General features: G+C 30.2%; 1 protein-coding gene across 1 annotated transcript; it reads left to right on the forward strand.

Annotated features, from left to right (window-relative positions):
* Positions 1-12,548: 12,548 nt before the first annotated feature.
* Positions 12,549-13,204, forward strand: LOC105775421 (uncharacterized). The gene is made up of 2 exons (XM_012597937.1): positions 12,549-12,993; positions 13,092-13,204. Exons 1-2 carry the CDS (start codon positions 12,549-12,551, stop codon positions 13,202-13,204), a joined length of 558 nt encoding a protein of 185 aa, XP_012453391.1.
* Positions 13,205-22,442: the final 9,238 nt, after the last annotated feature.

A 22,442-nucleotide genomic window follows, 5' to 3' on the forward strand; every position in this document is an offset into this window, starting at 1 on the left:
AAATAAAACATTCATATATTAATATATTTGTATTAAGAAAATGTTTGAAAATGTATTGCAACATTACGATATACATTAATATGATGCATGCGTCTTACATTAAACCTTGAAAACATTTGTAAGTCATTGCAATGATAACTCCCACACCCATTTAATTAAGCCACCTTGGGTGATCATGATCAAATAGTAAGAACATGAATTTCCATCCAATTAGTACATGAACCTAATTCCTTAGGTATTCACACGTATCAATAATCGTGTAACATTTGACCATCATTCTAACTTAAGCATAGCTCCTTGGAGAGATACTTAACTAGATGATCTTGAGTGTATAACCATCAATTCAACACCTATCGCATCATGCACCACAAATGAGTCATCTTGCGACAATCTCACCGAGTAGCATGTTGTGCTAGTTGTCCTTTTTGAAGATAGAATTTCTTAATGTATTGCATGACAATACCTACCACAGGGGCCGGTCCAACTACCATATGATCATAAAAATATTTTGCTTACTTTTAGAAAGTCTCTTCAATGAAATTTGCATGACAAAGTCTACCTTGGGGAAGGTCTATTTCATGCCATCACAAGATACCATTGATGGAGGCCATAGATCTTATTTAGAGACCTTTTCTTACTTAATATTTTAAAAAAATGCAAGGTTTCTAATGTTACGTTTCAATCAGAATGATCAATATATGCATAACAAGTACATGTGGCATTCTTTCCTAAAATATATGGCATGCTTATCTCATATACGTATGACATGGTATGGAAATTTTATAATACTCAAATTCATTTATTCACAAGAATCAATCAATCATTAAACAATTTTTTATTCTCCAAAATTTCTCTTTTAAGGGAAAAATCAAAGAAGTGATTGTGAACCGTACACCAGGTAGGGTCCTAAGAAAGGTAGGTGAATCATAGTTGACCACTTAAAAACCAAGCATTTCCTTTCCAGAGTCAATCCTAGACATATGCACATTCTCATTACCACACTTCTCACAATAATCAAATCAGATATAAAAGTGAATGGAACAATACAACACATGTATTTTCTCACTACCACACTTTTTATCTTTAATCGATCAACTGTGGATCATCTCATACATATACATTATAATAGTATCATTAAAATTTACTAAACAGATATATAAGGCGATGGGTAATTAAAATAAAATTGTCAGTCAAGGTTTCCATGGTTCTATTTCTAGAAAATAAATGAAAAACATAAATTATATAGTTTTTTACCATAAGGCATTCCCCGGGTCTCCGACTGTCATCGCTCCATCTTCTCCTAGTCATGGACTTCTTTTGGAAAATTACATTCAAGTCTTATGTCTGTCTCTGGCTCACAAGAATTCTAAAAAATTAGTCCTATGTGGAGATGATAATCCACAGTCTATTTTCTAAGAACTACAACCTTGGCAATAAATAACAATTATATAATAAATATATAATATCACATCCATTAACATACATTCCCCTAAACATGCGAATAATTACAATAATGTTACATCTTATCAAATATCAATCAAACAAGATGAAGAGAGATTTGGTCTCAGTTTACACTATAAACATAGCACAACCTAGCTCTTGATACCAATTGTTGAAAAAAAATCCAGTTTAAAAATGGTTTTCTTGTATAACAAAAAATTACAATTTTGAAAACCGACCCAGCTTGTGATATTTATAGCAATAAACCTTAGACCGAAATCGTAACTGTGTTTTTGGATAAGCGGATCCTTGATATTTTTCGACTTTCAACCAAATGATCTTATTTGCTATTCTTGTACCACGAACTGCTTCAAGTGTGGTCTCGAATCAATTGAATCAAAATATAGAACTAGAAAAAGTTCTCTTTTTATTTAGGGTGAAAACGGAAATTCTTTCTTTTTTAATAGAAACTGGTAAAATTGTTATTCTAGAAAAAAATATATCTAATAGTTGAGAATAAATTCTCTCTATTTTTTGGCAGAGTAAGAATTTCTCAAAGTTATATGTTATACCCTACCGGAGCCATCTATTTATAAGAAGAGAAGGTAGAACCCTTGTTAGATTGTAAAGGTTTGTTTCAAATAGAAAAACAACTTCCTAATCCAACTAGGAGGGGGAGAAAGGCTAATAGGGTCTCTCGCACATCGGGTCCAATTGAGTACTTCCTAGGCCTTTTGACCTAGTACTCTATAATGTGATCCAACCCAATTTGATTTTTTATTTCCCAAAATAAACTTTAATATTTTATATTAAACAATTTTTTTATCCCTATTTTACCCCTTGTAAATTTTTGATGATTTTATCTATTGTAAAATTTCAAGAAAATATGTTCAATATTTCATAACTTAACATGTTCACTGTGACCAAATGGTTTATTTTCATTTTCAAATTTCAAAACAGCTCAAAAACATAAACTTATTCTTTCGATCTTTTTTAAGTAATCCATATAGAACTGCCAATGGATTTTCTATTCCATTTTCATTTTTGGAAACCTACATTCATTTCCAAATGATTTCATTTTTCCATTTCAGAAAAAACCATAATCATTCCTGAATGTTTTTCATTTCTCTTTTCATATTCATTTGTTCATTTCTACTCAAACTCGCAATTCATTTCTGGTTTCAACGAGCTAGCGGAGGGACCGATTGGACATATGTAATTAGGGATCAAATGATTTATAATTAAGTTTCGACTTTTTGCCTAGTAATTTTAAACAGTCACAAAGTCATTCCACTATAGTATCGTGACTGAGCTCTCCTTAACAACATACCATTAATACTACTCAGTGCTCGTCCAATGACCTTGTCATAAGTGTGTTACCCTCATAGGATATCATTGATCTCTTTAGGATAATATTCGCTCTCCCAATATGATCATATTTTATCTCATGGTAACCATTACATCTTCCTTCATGAAAATTCTATTACTATCAAATAGTAATCAAGTCATTTATCACAAAGACGAACGACCCGTGGCCACGTTTACTTTTCATCAATCATGTAATGCCAATGAGAGGATATCATTTACCCATGTCTTGGGCTATGGATTCCACTGTTGTGAATGACGCTACATACTGTAGAAGTTATACACCCAATGCACTAACTTTATATTCCTTATCTATTTGAACTCAGGCTTTTACTTGCATCAAAGTGTACGAGTCATGCATACATAGTTCGCCATCCACTTAAGATTTAGGTATGCCACACTATTAACGTCACAAGTAAATAAATCAATAAACGAATTCAGGATCTATTCTACTTGGGTACAGTCTGATATACCGCTAGTCCAGTCAGTCACATCTATGTCTCTATCTTCTGGGAGTCATCTGCTCCGATGTCCAATATAAGGCATCTCCCCAATTGGACTTGATAGATGACATATTAATCTTTCAATCAGTTTGCTCATTTTTTATTAGAATAATGACATGTTTAGGTTCGTCTACTAATACAATTTGTCTTTCTGAACTATGATTCAACCATGTAATATCGCTTAGTATCAGTTTAAACAATAGAAAACTAATGAGTACAATAATACAAAGTGTATTAATTGTAATAAATGAATTTGTTTTATTAACGAATCAGTTCGAAAAAAATTATAAATATATATTAACGAAAAAACTACACTTAGGGCACTAGATCCAACAGCTTAAACCACAAAGCATGTGTTTTTAAGACCTGAAATAACTCAAAACGACACTCGAACGTTCTCATTTCATAATGGAACTTTAGAAAGGGTCAAAAATGACTTTTAAAACCTCAAAAATGTTTGAAGGAGATGTGAAAAATAAATGTTGATTTTAAATTTGAATTTAACATTTTCTTACTTGAATAAATTTGAAAAGTTGTATTTTGAATGTTTGAAAATTCGTTTAATGTATTAAGTGTGTCTAAACACCTAATAAATGGTCTAAAATAATTTTAAAAATGTAGTCAAGCTTTTTAAATGTTGAGATTGTTTTAAATAATTTTTATTATATTCTTAATGGTGTTTTATTAAAGGTAAAGATTTGTAAAAACCTGAACAAAATTAAACTCAATCTTTAAAATGGATAGTAGACTTACTATATATATAAGAGACCTACATTTTGTACGAATACGCAAGTTTTGCTGTCGAAACCACTTTTTGAAAACGAAAAATTAGTGTCGACTTATTAAAAATGAAAATTGGAGTCGCCACAGATCTTTTATTGAGATGTGATCGGATCACCTTAAAAATGATTTTGGTCTACGAGTTTTAAGAAAAACGGGTTCGGGAGTCAGTTACGTACGAGGAAGGATTAGCACTCTCGTAACGCCCAAAATTGGTGCCGAATTGATTGTTTAATGTCTTAAAGCCGAATGTCAAAATTTTGAAAAGTTTAAAAACAATTCCTCTTTTTATTAATGCCATATTTTAAAACAATGCTTGGATAAATTTGAATGAATGTAAAAAGGTTTCTCATCCCGAGGCAACAAGATGTCGTATCCCGTAAGTTAGGATGCCACGTTTGAATTCCCGAGCATAAGCTAACCTTTTAAAAATCTTTATTGAAACTTTGTATATTTGAAAACTAAAATGTTTAACCGCTTTAGTTCGATGAGATAATCGAAACCCCGTAAGTTAGAGCACGATTTCTCATTGTTCCAAAGACGACATATTACAAACTTCATTTTCCCTTTTTTACTAAATTGGATCAAAGTGAAGGCTTAATGCAATATTAACAATGATATAAATTTGATTTATTCGAAATGAAAAGAAATGAAATAATCAATTTTTGGCAAATAAATCGGAAATTTTAACTATGATGTAATGTTCAGAACTGAAAAGCAAATGTATGAACATGGAATAATATACATGGGCAGAGTACTAAACAATATGTGCATACAAACCCCAAACACACATAATAATTATCGAACTCAAATAATATATAAAACAAACTTAATTCCAAAGAAAAGGTACATAAATAAAACGACATGAAGTAAGTAATAGGCTAAAAACTATTATGCAAATCAATTTAAGGTAAAATAAAGACATGAAATGAACTGGAATAAATCATTTAGTAAATTGTTTAAAACAACTAATAAAACACAATATACAAAAATATTTAAGCAAATGTAGTATGAAGAAAAATTAGAATATACATTATATAGAAAAATAATAATAAAATTTAAAAATAAGTAACATGTATAATTCAAAATAAATAGTATGTATATGGATGAAGTTTAAAACAATACATGAATTAAAACAAATAATATATATGAATGTACAATTTAATACAAATAATATCTACAATTTGAAATGAATTGGATAATTTACAATATATAATAAATTTGAAATAATAATACATATAAAATTTAAAAATTTTGATGATAATTCTAGAATAATCATACGAGATAAATCCAAAATAATAGTACATAATAAATTTTAAATATTAATGATAAATTTTAAATAAATATACATGATAAATTTAAAATAATGTTACGATGAATTTAAAATAATAATATTGATAAATTACAAATAATAAAACGTGATAAATCTAAAATAATAATATACAATAAACTTAGATAATATTAATGATAAATTTAATAATAAGTTTAAACATTCAAATCATATCCAATTTAAAATTTAAAAAAATAGCATAATAATCAATACTTAAATAAATAAAACACAAGCAAATTAAATCAAACTAATGAGAATTAAATTGAATTTAAAACAAAATTAAAAGGAAAAAAATGAGAATAAAACAAAACTGAGGGCCAAAATATGACGCGCGGATAACATGGGGACCGAATGGGAAATATTCCCTTCCCTCAAAACGTTGTATCTTGGCACGGATCAAATTGGAATGAAACTCAAAAAGCGTGGCCAAATTTAAATGAAATAAAAGAATCGATTTGAAATACCCTGCGAAAGAAAAGGGACTGTTTGTGAATTTGCCCAAGTGTTACAAAAGGCGCGGATCCTTCCCCTGGTCGGGTCACTGCGCGGGTCATGGCCACCAAACGGCGTCGTTTTGGCAATGGACTCTAGCTCAAAACGGCTCCGTATTGTGTCATTATTTAAACCAAAATTTACTTTAAAAAAAAAAGAAAATTTATTTGCAACAAACGTTTAAAAAAAACTGCTTCTGCCTCTACTAGGGTTTCAGCCCTTAGCCTCCTTTTGCCATTCAAAGAGGCGCCATCACCTATCCGAACTTCGATTGCCACGGAGTGAACAGAGATCTGGCAGCCCCACTACAAAGGTAACCTTCCTTATTCTTCAACTCTTTTCTCAATGAGTAAACAAACAAAGAAAAGAATTAAAAGAAAATGAAAATGAAAAAGAAAATAGTCAAAAAAAAAGAAAAAAAAAACTCAGATCACCTTTTCAAAACTTTTTGATTTTGTTTTTTTTTTGTGATCTTTTTATTTCTTCTCCCTCTCCTTTTTATAGCGTCACAATCGCTTTATATAGCCGCATAAAATTACAGAAATTATATATATTTTTCTTCTTTTTTTTGCTATTTTCTCTATTTTTACATTGTGTTTTTATTGCTATAAACGTGGCGGTATACGTGGAGGTACGACTCATGAGAGGAGCGTAGCTCTTCATGGCTTAAGGTGTTTGCTACTAGGGTTTCTGCTTCTGAAAATTTTGTTTTGGGCTACATTCTAATTGGGCTAGGGTTTCTGCTTTAGCTTTGGGCATTGGGTTGGGCTGGTGTAATTATTTTTTGGGTTTGTAATTTGGACCACGTAAAAGATATTTATTTGTAAATGGACTGAGCACTTTTATTTTTTTTTGGGCCCGGGCTAAAATTGGATATTACAGTTGCTACATGCTAGACATGCACCGAAACATTGCAAAAATTGTTGTAAGCAGCTAATTTCTATATGATTAAATATAGGGAAATGGATATGATTTAAAATTTAGCATTTAAACGTTTGATGTTTAAATTTTAGGATAAATCACATTAATAGTCATTTAATTAGTAAGTTTTCTTTTTATTACATAATTATTAAAATTTATAAAATAATTATTAATGTTTTCGAATTTTCTTTTTTATCACTAATCATTAAATGATTAACAGGCAGATAACATGATAACTTTTAAAAGTGACATAATAATAAAGTTAACTCTCAAATTTAATTTAATTTTAAAAATATATATATTAAAAATTAAAAAAAGAAGTATAATTTTTTTTCATCTCTTTCATTGATCCTTATTCAATTTCCAGACTTCTTTCTTTAATTTAGCAATTCCCTGTTGTGTTCTACCATGGGTGTTGCAAAGATCTTCTAAAGCTTCAAATCCTATGAAACGCCCAAAACCCTCTTGGCGTAATCCTGGCTTTAACTCTAACAGTACGGATGGTACACAATCAAATCAAAAGAAGCATTCTTCAAATACCTCTCCACTTCGTTTGACTGCCCTAAAGTTTGGGCCAAGAATCTCGTCAAGGTCCTCAAACACAGTGAAGACGTAAAAGAATCAAAGCCGGATAAGCCTGTGAGCTTCGGAAAAGAAAATGTTTGATGTAGGTTCCACTTCCACCAGTTGTTTGGTTTCAGATCCGACTCACCAAGTCAAAGAACAATAAAGTCACTGTTCCAAGCTTGTTTACGCTGGTCGGCTTTTATAACATCGTTGCCTTCGAGTTTCATTACGTTGTCGAAGTCTTTCAGAAAGATTGAAGGATGACGTTGTTAATCTGGGTAATGTTTATTTGTTGGGTTTATTTTTAAAACTAGTGTTTGTGGGTTAGGACTTGGGACATACAATGTGTAATGGATTTGTGTATCCTCTTACTTATCAAGGATTATATATATATATATTTAATTTACCAGTAAAATTTTAGTGTTATGTCACGAATTGTAGAATCAAGGCAAGGCCAAAATCAATAATAGTTTGGTTATTAGTTGGAAATTATTTTAGGCTAAAGTTTATCTATTTCAAAGGATTTCCTGGAATAAATTATATTGTTTATGCACAAATCAAGTATCAAGAAAGTCGAGCATATTTCAATTTATTTATTAATTTATTTATTTTGAATTTTAATATTTTTTAAAATTAGAATTAGATTGACTCAATTTATAAATATTGAGGATTAAAATTTTTAAAATAATGATCAATTTGATACAATATATATATATATATGTTGAGAGATAAGTTTGTTATTATTCCATTTTAAAGTTGTTATGTCATCTACTGCTATTAGACATTTAATGGCAGGTAAGCCCAAAAAGTAAATTCAGTAGCGTTAGTGATCATTTTATAATTTTTCATATTTGTGTGATAAAAAAGGAGTTCACTAATAGTTGAGTGACTATCAATATAGTTTATCTTAAATTTTAGGGATTTCAAATTTAGGGTTTTCATTTTTAGATTTAAGGTTGTGTACGCAATACAAATTGGGAGAGGAAATATATCGACAAGGTTTAAGCCTTGGTCTTTGAGGTACTAACAAGAGATTTAACCATAGCTCTCTTAGTGCTACATATAATATATTTTTTGAAATAATTAACTTTCAATATTATATGTGCATTTATATTTTTATTATTTAATAAATATATTTATTTCATACAATTAGCACAAGTAATAATTGTTAAAAATAACTAGAATAAAAAAACTTCAAATTACAATTAAGTAATATTACAATATTAAAAAATTTATATAATGCTTAAAAGATGAGCATATTATAAATATATACTTTTATTCTTCAATTTTATATATTTTTATCTCTACAAAATTAGTATCTCTTTTTGAGTTTTGTGGTTTAATACTTGAATTAATCTCACTTTAAATACGAAATTATTTAAAATAATAAGATATTAATTATTGATTAAACTGAATAGTATAAATTGAAAGTGTAATTGAGGATAGATTACTTCAACACTAATTATAAATTTGAATAAAAGTAAAAGAACAATTCTATCTTAAAATTTATGTAAATATGTTAAAGACTAAAATTCAATAAATAAATAAAATATTTTGAAATTGATATTAGAGTTTGATTTAATTTATATTTGTACACTATAAAAAATTAATTTTATTGTATTAAAATGATCAAATTAACTATTAATTTTTAAAATTAATATTAAAACATTAATTTAAAAATTTTAATTTTAATATTAAAGATTATTTTAACATTTTATATTTTAATTTTTTCTGATTTAAAACAAAATAAAATGTTATTAATTAAAAGCAAACTCAAATTGTATTAAATATAATCAAACTAAATTTAATGAATCTTGTTTAAAATCAACTTGTCTAATTAGGATGAGATTATTTTCAATTTCATAATAGTAAATCATCTAATTTTATTATAAAAATATTGTGAAATAAATTAAAGACAAATAAGAAAAACTTTAACTTCTTGACATTGATTAAAATAAATGTGGTTTTAGACAAATTACAATATCTAACGTAATAAAATCTATTTTAAAATAAATACTAATAATAATACAAATATATGTAAATTTTCTATTTAATCTCTGGTTTAAGCTATCATTCCCGTCATCATTTTCCATCTTTATTTTCTTCTTTAATCTATCATATCCATTTTATCATCTTCAATCAACATTAGATTTTTATACAATTAATTACTTTATAGTTGCAAATCACCTAAATAATTATAAAATTATAATTATAATAGAAATTAAAAATAGGAAAAAGTAAAAATAAAATTCATAAGAACGTACTTATATAGTGAAGTTTTTATATTAGATAATAGAATAACAGTGAAAAGTGAATAAATGTGAGTTTAAAATAAATTTATAATAATGTGTATATTAAATTAAGTAGATCTGTGATGAATTAATTATCATAATTTTATCTCATCAATTATTAAAGAATTTTTCATCTCTTTACCATTGTCATTTAAATATGACTCAAATTTCTTCTTGAAGAACCGTTACAATAATATTTATTATTTTAAGACACTTCAAACTTATCAATACTAATACTGAATGTTATTTGTTTGAAAATGCTTAAGCTTTAAATGCTATTTATAATGAAAAATCTTAATGTTAATTAATATATAATTGAAAGATTAATTAAATCAAAATTAATTTAAAAACAATATCTAATAATTAATTAATTAATATGTTCAACTATGTAATTTAAACTAATAAAACTCACCAGAAAAAATTTTATTGATATGATTTTATCTATTATTAATAATTAATATTAATTAATATTAATATGTTAAATTAGACCCAACTCTATAGTTTAAATGAATAAAATGCTATTATTTAAAAAATAGTTTTTTAATATTAATTATTATTAAAGAGTATTGTCATTGATTAAAAGTTTCTTCAAATTTGTGTTTTTATATGGAGTATAGGTTATCAAAATATAGCCACTATTTAAATAGTTGGTGTGTAATATATGTTTTAATTCCTATTCGTACATTTAGAATTTATTTTCTTCTATTTTTATTTTAAAATTTGTCTCTTTAATTTTGATCAGTCAAGTTGTTAACACTGTTTTTATTTATTTATTAAATTTAGGTTCATTTCTAGTCATTTTTGTTTCATGGCTACCACCAAGTGAATCATTTTATTGTAAAATGTCACACCAACAAATTTAATAAAAAATATAACCATATTAACAATTGAAAATGAATTTTGAAATCAGAAAAAAAAATTCTTAAATTTAATTTTAAAATCCGAAATGTAAAAGAAAATATATTTCTAAAAAAAAAAGAATTAAATTTTAGAAGTATGGAAAGTATAAGTACTTGAAGCATAATTTTAAGCATATATGCTAACTTGGGGCTTCAACTGTGCAGATTAATTGTCTTCGACTGAGGTTTCTGCAGAGGGCTTTCCGGTTACCGATACTGCTGTTATAATTTGTCCTTAGAAAGTTGACATTTTGAAGTCATCTCATAGGAGAAGGCATAAATGCTAAAAAATGCAGACACCAAAAAGGTTTTATTGGCCAATCTTTCCTTGTGCAGTAGTCTTAGTCTTCTGAATGCTTAAATTTGAACCAGCTTTGCTTGCAGGTTGCTTTCTTTCATGCAACCATACAAGAATCCAATGCAAATAGGCGTTTACCATTTTTTATATTTAGTTTGAAGAATTGGATAATCATTGAATTTCTACAAATTCTTTACTAACTTTTTAAAATATATTTTAGTTTAGAAGTTTATTAAGAAATTGTTGAAAAAATCAATTTTTTAGGAAAAAGTCTTTAAAATGTTGTTTGTCAGATAGTTAATATTGCCCTCAACAATCGAAAGTATTATTCCTGTGTAGTGGTTTTATTCTTGACTTCCACAAAGAGCCACTGTACACTTCACGGAAAGTTCACGAGAGAGGCGTTAATATTATTCATACGAGAATTTGAACCACCAATCAAAGCATATGTAGCCTTTAGTTAGCTCAAGTGGCACCATGGTTGCAAGGTAAAAGCTACATATGTTTTGGTTGTTGGGTTGAATCTTTGCACATGCATTTTTCATGATTATTATTGTGTATAATACTAATGCTTCTCCCTTAAGCTCTTTCAAGTTGTATCTCCATCAATTGAAGCAGTTCACTTTCATGAACCATACAACGGCTTTTTGTGGAGGTCAAGGATAAAACCCCGACACAAAGACAATATCTTCGATTGTTGAAGAAAGCATCGACTACCTGACAAACGACTTCAATAATAACAAATAACAACGAATTATCCATTCTTTCTCTTTTTTGTTCATCCTTGTCAATCTTTTAATTTTAGAATTGCAACACTCACGGTAGAACACAACTGGGAATTTCTAAATTGAAAAAAAAGAGTTTGGAAATTGAATAAAGATCAATGACAGAGATGAAAATGAAAATTGGAGAGAAAATATAAAATATATTTTTATTTTAAAATAAAAATTATATTAATACGATGAATAAATGTTGAGGATTAAATTTATTATTATTTTAATTTTAAAAGTTGTTAGTTGGTGAACAAAAGCACAAATATAAAATGTTAGGTGAGTAGGAAAAAGCTATTAATAATTGAGTTATTATTTATGAAATTTACCCTGAAACATTAAATTTTAAATTATAAATTATAATCTTTTCCCTATATTGATCAATGATATAGACATTGGCCGCCTACAACAATTTCCTCAATCTTTTGATTTAATTACAACTCAGTTGAAGAAAAAATTTGACTAGAATTCGGAAAAAATCCAAGGTCACTCCTAACAACTTATTCATGCTTGATAACTCCAATGGCAAATATATATATACTGCTACATATTTTATCGAGTGTCAACCAGACTTCAGGTTTCTGTTATCCGTACTGATGTACCGCACCGAACCAAAAGTTCCTACAATGGCCTTTCTCGCGGACGACATAACACATGACTTTCTTAAATTTCTCTTCTTCCCATCCAACTAAGACTCTGGTGCCAATTTCAAAGAAGTTACCTTCTCGAGATCGTGAGAGTGAAGTCTCATTTTCATTTACCACCCTCTTTATTACCATCAACTGTCCCCTACCTTTCAATCTCTTATATATATGTAAGGCAATTCCATGTAAGCTAGCTAACTCAAGGGAGCAGCAATTTGACAATATCTGGAGAGAGATAGAGGAGAGAAATGGGTAGGTCATTTGCATTGTTTGTGCTTGTTTTGGTTACTATGCATGCAAGTCATGCACGTACTGTGCCTGGCGATGTTGGCCTTGTTACCCAGCAAACCACGATGTCTGATAGCGCGAAGGAGCAAATGTTGGAAGCCAATGCACCAAAGGCAGATTCACCAAAGGGTAATGCTATTGATGACAAGAAGAATTTTATTTATGGTGGTGTTGGTGGTTTTGCGGGGATGGGTGCCTATGCAGGCATGGTTGGCGGTCTGCCTAATTTGGTTGGTGGCCTTGGTGGGATCGGGAAATATGGTGGAATTGGTGGTGCAGCGGGAATAGGCGGTTATCATGGCATTGGTGGTCTCGGCGGTTTAGGTGGGGCAGGAGGTTTAGGTGGACCAGGAGGTTTAGGCGGTGGAGCAGGTAATGGTGGTGGTGCAGGTGATGCTGGCGGAGGTGCAACTGGTGGTGGCATTTTGCCACCTCCTTAAGGAGAATGTGTTTTTGAAGTCCACTTTTATCTAATAATTGCTTTCTGTTCCTTAGGCGTCTAGGTGTTCCAGTTGGTGCTGTGGTTGTTGATGTTAAAGTCTGTGGTTTCTTTGTGGACAACAGGGTGGTTGTTGCTCGTCCTGTTTGTCGTAGAAACTTTCTTAATGTTGTTTGAGCAAAGCATGGTATTGTATCTCTTTATGAGTGTGTTGATCCATTTTATTGTATTGAGCAATTCTTTGGTTTCTTTAACCATCGATTTATATTGCCATCGTCAACCCGATTTCCCCACAAAATCTTCACTGATCCGTTTTCTTAGAAGGCGAATGCATGAAATGGAGCACCATAATTTTTTTAAGGCTTCAACTTAGGATCCATTAAAAGCTTTACACTTACATAATCTTTTAAAGGCTTACAATAAATAAATTAGTTTTCTCGATTGCATGCAGTAATTGAATTATTTTTTTAAAATTCGTCATAAAATTTATTACGACAAGATGATTATAAGTTTAATATGAAAAAAAATGATAATGGATATTAGATTGAATTTAGATATATAATATTATGAAATTATTTTTAAAATATAATATATTGTGTGAAATTAGTTTCTAACTTAATTTTAATTACTAATATTGTTAATTAGATTTAAATATCCTGTAATTTATTCTAACATTATTTATATCTTTAAATATTTATTTCAATCTTACTATTGTATTTAATTTCTAAAAATAATGAAAAAGTTAAAAGATTTTTCAAATGATGTTAAAATTTATGAAATTTGAATTATTGAATATAAGTAAATTAGAAAATTTTATTATAAAAATATAACTTGCAGAACACCTTTAAAATTTATATTAAAATGTGAAGGGTTTAAGTTACAATTTTCTCTCCACAAATGTTTTTATTCATTTCTTGCCATATGTCAAATTTTTATCGTATGAATACATTATAAACTTAAAACCTGGTAATATATAATATATTAATTTTCTTACTCGTGCATACTGTATTTATATTAACAAAATATAATATAGTTGTATATTAATTAAATGAAACATATGTATAATTATAAAAATAAGTATTTTTTATTTTTATTTAAGCAATATTAATGTTATAACGTTATCATGATATTTTTAGTTTTTATAAAATAATATTAATTAAGTTATCAATGGATTATATGTTCTACTAATGTATGACATTTGTTAACGTTTTATTTATTAGCATATTTATACTATTTATTAAGTTTTTTATTGAGTTGGTGTCACTTATTAATTGAATTCCAGCTCAATTAGAGAATTACTAAAAAAATCATTTTATTTGCTAAATAAGTTATATAATTATGTAGGTGTTTTTATCTTTTATATTTTTATAAATCAATAAAATTTATCCATAATTAGATTTGAACCAAAGACACCATGCATATTAAACTTTTCATTTACCATTTGAACTAAAGTAATATTTTTGTATGATTTTTTTCTTTATATATTTGTGTATCTAAACTGTTATTTAAGCTCCTCACCGAGTTAGTGTCACTCTTAACCGGATCACCAACTCAATTAGGGAAATTACAAGATGTTCTTCCGTAATTAAAATAAGTTATATTATTCGATGGTACTTTAGTCTTTTTATTTAAGAAAAATAAAAATATACATATATGATGGGGTTTGAACTCAAACTAATTGCATTAGCAAAACCTTTAATTTATCCATTAACTAAAATTTTATTTTGATATATTTTATCTAAACTATAATTTAAGCTCTTGATAGAGTTGATGTCATCCTCAAACAGGTCACCAACTCGAGTTAAGAAAATTTTGAAAATGCTCTTACGTAATTTAAATAAATTTTATTATCTCGAGGATACTTTAGTTTTTTTATTTAGAAAAACAATAAAAATATGCATATGGTAGGATTTGGACCTAAACCAATTGCATTAGTAAAAACATTTTATTTATCACTCAACTAAAGTTTTATTTTTATATTTTTATACATTTTAACTTTATTATGCATAGGTGACTACTTAATGAATTGTATATATATTAATAATGTGTTTGATTGAGTTGATGCAAGTTAACTTGACACTGACATAAAATTGATGACAACACAATGATAATCAAATTATTTTTTCATAAATTTAGGGTTTAAATGTAACAGCTTTTACGAAAAATATTTTTTGCATTTTCCTATGTTTGTTTCACAGAAAACAATTTGGTCAACGGAAAATGACTTACAGGTTAACGTAAAATAAGCCTTTTTCCTCTAAAATGACTTACCCTTTTGAAAAGCGTAAGTCATTTTTCGGAAAAAAAAACTCTTTTATAGGTAATTTTATTTTTATATAAAATTAACTTAAATCAAGTTTAATATTATTATATTGATAATAAGTTTTATTTTTAAAATATTTAAAATTATTAAAATATTAATATAAAATATTATATTTTTCAATATTATTAAACATACCTATTTAATTTATATTATTAAATATTTATATTTAGTCATATAAAAATTATTAATTATTTATATTTAGTCATATAATAAACTATTAATATAATTAATATAATTTATTATTTTAATAAATTATTTAATATTTCAATTTTATTTTAATAATAAATTTTAAAATAATAATTTTAAATAATATTCTTCACATATTATTGAAAATATTCAATAATAATATTTTAATAATAAATATTTATTACAGTAATAAATATATTAATAATAAATGTTTTGTAGTATAAAGGTTAAAATATGTGATAAATCTATATACTCTTCACAAATTTACAATTTAGTCTCTATACTTTTATTTTCAAGAATTTAGTTTCTCTACTTTTGATTTAAAAATCAAGTCCAATTGTTGACCTTGTTAATTTTTTTTCAATTTTGTTGATGTCACATTTTGAAATAAAAATACTCACTTGGTAATTATGTAACTAAAAATGACGTTGTAATGAATCAATTTAACAAAATATTTTTAATATATGCAAAAAATGTAAAATATAAATTTATAGATATAAAATAAACTCAACTAAACAATATGAAAAGATAGAAAATCTCAAATGTATATTTGTTTCATTGAAAACAACTTTTATGAAATATTTTAAGAAATCGGCAAACAAGAGAAAATATTTTACAGATTCATCCAAATACTAGAAAATATTAACTTTTCATGAAAATAAGTCATTTTTAAATCATTTTCGGAAGTCATTTTCAAATGAAACAAACAGACCCTTAGTATCGTACATATTTCATATGTTATTATTAATTAGTTTCAAGCTATGCATTTCAATATTATGTATTGAATATTATTTTAAACACAAATTTGTGTTCTATATTTGTGATTTTCACACATATACGTATTTAATATCATTTTAGTATTTAATAACAATTCTAAAGATAGGTAAATTTATTTAAAATTTATATCCATTTGTTAAAGAATTTTCTTCCAGTAAGTTTTTTTCAATTTTTTCAAAATTTTTATTTATATGAAGCTCTCAATTATACATTTGTGGTTTCATTTAAATGGCTTGATTTTTTATTAGAAGACGAATGCATGGTTTATAATAAATACAAAACTAATTTTTATAAGAGTTTAACTTAGTATGATAATAAAAATTAAGCTTTTGAATATATGGTTTATAATAAATACAATACACTTATTAATTATTTTTTTATTGATTATATGTATTAATTGAATTATATTTTAAAATTTATCATAAAATTTAATTAATAATATGATTATAAAATTAGAACTTATATAAGTTTAATTTAAAAACATGATAATTGTAACACTCTATACCCGGCCTAAACGATAAGGCCAAGCCTGGAAAGTTACAACGAACGATAATCAAAACACATTCAACAATTTATGATAACACACTTTTAAAGTCTGCTGAAGTTTAATAAAGACAAACCAGTATCTTAACATTATCTTCTAACTAAATGAAACTACGGATATAACTAGCATAGTTCATAATACTAAACGGTATAAACACATAATCGAGCTCCCCATCTGCCGACCGGATCAAGTCTATGATTTACCTGAAATTCATTCAACAATAACAGAGTTAATATACTAGAAAAGAACCTAGCTATTTACATATTCAAAAGATTAACGGTAAGCCAAGATATCTAAGATGTTGATTTAAAACCAAGAAACAATTCATTCAGTACAGATCAGAGTCATATAGAATGATAACAGTTCAAGCTATACTCAGATGCAGAACAGAACAGATGCAATTACTTAATACCAATCGCTACACACTGTAACACCCCAAACCTGGCCTAGACGTTATGACCGAATCCAACAGTGTTACATGGAAGGGATTTTGAAAACAGTGCTATTTTGATAAATCATCCAAGTTTAAAAACAATTATTGAAAGCATTATTTAATTAATTCATTTTCCTAAACATAATCTACAGAGGATTTTTTTTTTAAAAAAAAGTTGAATCTTGGAAATCTCATTCGTGTGTTCGGAAAATCCTTTATTTTTGTAAAACCGTGATTTTGGTTAAACGTGGTCCTAAAAGTTAAAAAGCCTCCAAAACCAAAATAAAATTCAAACAGTCCAAAGAGTCCAATTATTACAAACTTCTAAAAATAAGCCTTAAATTAAAATAAAAAACCAAAATCTTAGCAGTTTACGAACTTATGGTCACCGTGAGGCTCCGTCATACCGATCCGTCTAAGTCTGTGGATTACCTGAACAAAACATGCAAACAAATGTGAGTTTTCGTAAACTCAGTGTGTAACCCAACAGAAATAGACATGCAATACAAACAGAAATCTCATATCTGATGAGATCTGATTCGGACTTATGTCCATTTCGAATCTGAGATAATGAAATTAGATAAGCAGTACAGATATGCAGAATCCTACCCCCATCCTCTACACACCATCTCCGACCATCCCATCACACCATGTCGGGTTAACAATACCCACCCATCTCTACACACCATATAGTGTCGATGCGACACATTACAGATAAAATGCAGTCAAGCTGCCAAAATATAGGCGAAGTGTCATCGTACAAATCACTTCCTCCACATATACAAAACCCACCCCAATCACAGATACGGAATAACAAATACAGTAATATCACACATAACATGCTCATATACAGATAGCATATATATCTACTTAAACAAAACAGATATACATATCGGTGTCCTACACATGGTGGACTATCAGAAAATTAGATCACATAATTTAGGGTTTGGTTAGCGATTATAGACCCTACAGTAGGCCCATAGTCGATCAAAACGACCCGTGTGAATTAAGGGAAAATTTCAGAATTATAAGCCCACATGCCCATGTGGCTTGCTCGTGTGGGCTCACACACCCGTGTGGCCCACACAGCCTAGCCTAGAACCCACACGATCGTGTGGGCCCACAAGCCCGTGTGGCCTACACGACCAGACACACACCATCACACGGCCGAGTCTAGCGCACGGCCGCACCTTCGTCAGACACACGGTCATATCTCGCACACGGCCAACCACACGGCAAGCCATACGCCTATGTGGCGTCGACAGAAGGTTTTTTTGGCTTTTATCGAAACCTGATTTTCTGCATTTTGGGAACACACCTGGCTCATTTTAGATGCTACAGTAATCCAGAGCCCTCCAAAACCTAAAAAATAGTATACCGACACCGATTTAGCCACTAAATTACGAATTCGTCAATAACAATCTGACAAAAACTCGACTTACTAGCGACAAAAACCACCGCTAACTCCGTTCAAACAAATTGAGCGAAACTCACAGTTCAACGCCTTTTTGTACACCAAGATAATCGCAGAAAAATCAGATTTCATGATTACACCAACACGCCATCACGGAAGGAAATAACTTGCCTTATAGAAAATGAAAACTTCAACAGACGCAACCCTACTTACCTTAACCGAGTAAGGAGTTACAAAATTCCAAAAGCAACAATAAAAGTTATTGGGTGATGAGCGGAATTGGGGAAAACAAGAGGGAACAAAATTTGCAGAGAAAAGAATAGGAAATGTCAAAAAATGAAGAGATTTTTGGGAAAAATAATAAAATTAAAATTAAAAATAAAGAAAATAAATATGATATATCCTCAAATTTCCTCCCACTCCCTAACCAACCCATTAACTCTTAACCACCTCAGAATTCCAACTCTACTAAAACTCTATTGCATAACTGAGCAAAAAATAACACCCAAGCTCACGTAAGGGTTCAAACACTGGACCTCCAACACACTAATTCCTTACCACTCGAACCAGCAAGCTTATTCTAATATGGATTAACAAACAATTTAATATAAGCCCACTCAAGAAGAGTAAGGCTTGGATCCAAAAAAAAAAGTTTTGCCAAAATTGAGAATTGAGCCCAAGACTTCTCACACACACCCAGAACACTTAACCACTAGAGCAAATACATAATTGTGTCAGGATTTACAGAAACATAAATAAATTATTCAAGGTATTACAACTCAACCCCCTAAAAGAAATTTTGACCTCGAAATTTACCTAATCCAAACATATGAGGATACTGCTGACACATCGAGTCCTCAGGTTCCCACGTGGCTTCCTCAGTGCCATGATTCTGCTACAGAACCTTCGTAAAGGGAATGGAATTCCTCATCAGAACCTTAATATCTCGATCCACAATCTGAACAGGCTCATCCTCAAAAGTCAAGTTCGGTCTAACCTTGATCTCCTCAACAGAGACAACATGAGATGGATCAGACCACTACCGTCTCAACATCGAGACGTGGAACACATCGTGGATATGGTCCAACTCTGGAGGTAGCTCCAACTATTAAGCGATCGGTCTCACACGTTTCAAAACCCGAGACGACCCAATGAACCTAGGGCTCAACTTGCCCTTACGATCGAATCTTAAATATTTCTTCCACGGAGAAACCTTAAGAAAAATTAAGTCACCTACAGAGTACTCGATATCCCTCCTTTTCAAATCCGCATAAGACTTCTGTCTATCAAAAGCCGCCTTCAGTCTATCCCAAATCAATTTAACCTTACCTTTGGTCTCAGAAACCAACTTAAGACCCCAATTTCATCGCTCACCCAACTCAGTCCAACATAGTAGAGTACGACACTTACGACCATACAAAGTCTCGTAAGGTGCCATCTAGATGCTAGACTGAAAGCTATTATTGTAGGCGAACTCAGCTAACGGCAAAAAATCCTCCCAACTACCTCAGAAATCAATCACACAACTCCGAAGCATATCCTCCAATATCTGAATCACCCTCTCAAATTGACCATCGGTCTGAGGATGGAACGTAGTACTAAAGTTGAATCTCGAACCTAGAGCCTCATGTAGTTTCTTCCAGAACTAAGAAGTGAAACGAGGATCTCTATAAAAAATTATCGAAACCGAAACCCCATGCAGTCTTACAATCTCAGAGATATAAAGCTTCACCAACTTTTGCAGAGAATAATATGTCTGAACCGGAATAAAATGAGTGAACTTGGTCAATCGATCAAGGATGAACCAAACAAATTTTTTCCTAATGGGTGTCAAGGGCAACCCACTAACGGAGTCCATCGTCACTCGTTCCCGTTTCCATAAAGGAATCTTAACTGGTTGTAGCAAACTTGAAGGCAATTGGTGCTCAACCTTAACTTGCTGGCACGTCAAACAACGAGTAACAAAATCTGTAACCTCACGTTTCAAACTCGGCTACCAGTACAGTTCACGGAGATCCCGAGACATCTTATTACCACCGGGATACATAGCATAAAGGCTACCATGCGCCTCCCTCAAAATCGACTGTCTCAGATCAGAATCATTTGATACATAAACCCGACCTCGAAAACACAGAACCCCATCTTTATTCAGCCCAAAATCAGATGTACCACCACTCTCAACTTGACGGAACCGTTCAACTAAAGACTCATCCCCTAATTACTTTTCTCGAATCTGCCCAATCCAAGTCGGCCTAACTTACAGCTCAGCCAACAGACTCCCATAATCGAACAGACTAAAACGAGTGAACATCGCTCTCAAATCAGTCATCGCTCTATGACTGAGAGCATCGGCCACCACATTAGCCTTACTAGGATAATACTCGATCGTGCAGTTATAATCTTTGAGCAGCCAAATCCACCGATGTTGTCTAAGATTCATCTCCTTCTAAGTAAGGAGGTATTTGAGGCTCTTGTGATCAATGTAGATGAGACACCTCTCACTATACAAATAGTGTCTCTAGATCTTTAACGTAAAAACCACAGCAGTTAGCTCGAGATCATGCGTTGGATAATTCCCCTCATGTGACTTAAGCTGACGAGATGCATAAACCGTAACCTTACCATTTTGCATCAATACACATCCCAAACAGACGTGTGATGCATCACTATACACCACAAACTCATTTTCAGATTCAGGTTATATTAAAATAGGAGCCTGAGTTAGAACAGACTTGAGCTTCTCAAAACTTAATTGTTGCGCATCAGACCAGATGAAAGGAACACCCTTGTGCATAAGTTTAGTCAAATGAGCTGCAATCAAAGAGAACCCCTCGACAAACCATCGATAATATCCCACAAAACTCAGAAAACTACAGATCTCAAATACATTCTTAGGCTGTTTCCAATCAAGCACTACCTTAATATTTTTAAGATCAACTCGGATCCCCTCAGCAGAAACCAGGTGCCCTAGAAAAGTCACCTCTCACAATCAGAACTCACATTTTCTCAACTTAATGTAGAGTTGTTTCTCTCGGAGTATCTGAAGCACTAATTTAATATGCTCATCATGCTCATCATTAGTCTTAGAATAAACCAGAATATCGTCGATGAAAACCACGAAAAACTAATCCAGATACGACTGAAACACTCAGTTCATCAAATCCATAAATGCAGCCAAACCATTCGTTAGACCAAAGGGCATAGCTAGGAACTCGCAGTGCCCATAGCGAGTCCTAAATGCCATCTTATGAACATCCATTTCCTTAACTCTCAGCTAATGATACCCAGAACGAATATCTATTTTCAAAAATACTGAAGCCCCTTGGAACTGATCAAACAAGTCATCAATCCTCAGAAGTGGATACTTATTCTTCACAGTCAGCTTATTCAATTGCTGGTAGTCAATGCACATCCTTATGGTACCATCATTTTTTTACAAACAAAACTTGTGCCTCCTACAGAGACAAACTAGGACGGATGAAACCACGATCTAGAAGCTCTTGAAGTTGAGCCTTAAGCTCTATAAGCTATTTCGATGCCATGCGATATGGAGCGATAGACACCGGAGCTGTACCCAATAGAAGCTCAATGTGGAACTTAACTTCTTGACTTGAAGGTAAAGCCGGTAACTCCTCAGAGAAGATATTCAAAAATTTCTCACAGTTCTGAAATCCCCGACAAAAGTCCCCAGAAATTGAAACACTGATGTAAGCCATATCCACTTCACACCCTTTCCGA

The sequence above is a fragment of the Gossypium raimondii genome, chromosome 10 (genome assembly GCF_025698545.1).
Source record: "Gossypium raimondii isolate GPD5lz chromosome 10, ASM2569854v1, whole genome shotgun sequence".
Lineage (NCBI taxonomy): Eukaryota > Viridiplantae > Streptophyta > Magnoliopsida > Malvales > Malvaceae > Gossypium > Gossypium raimondii.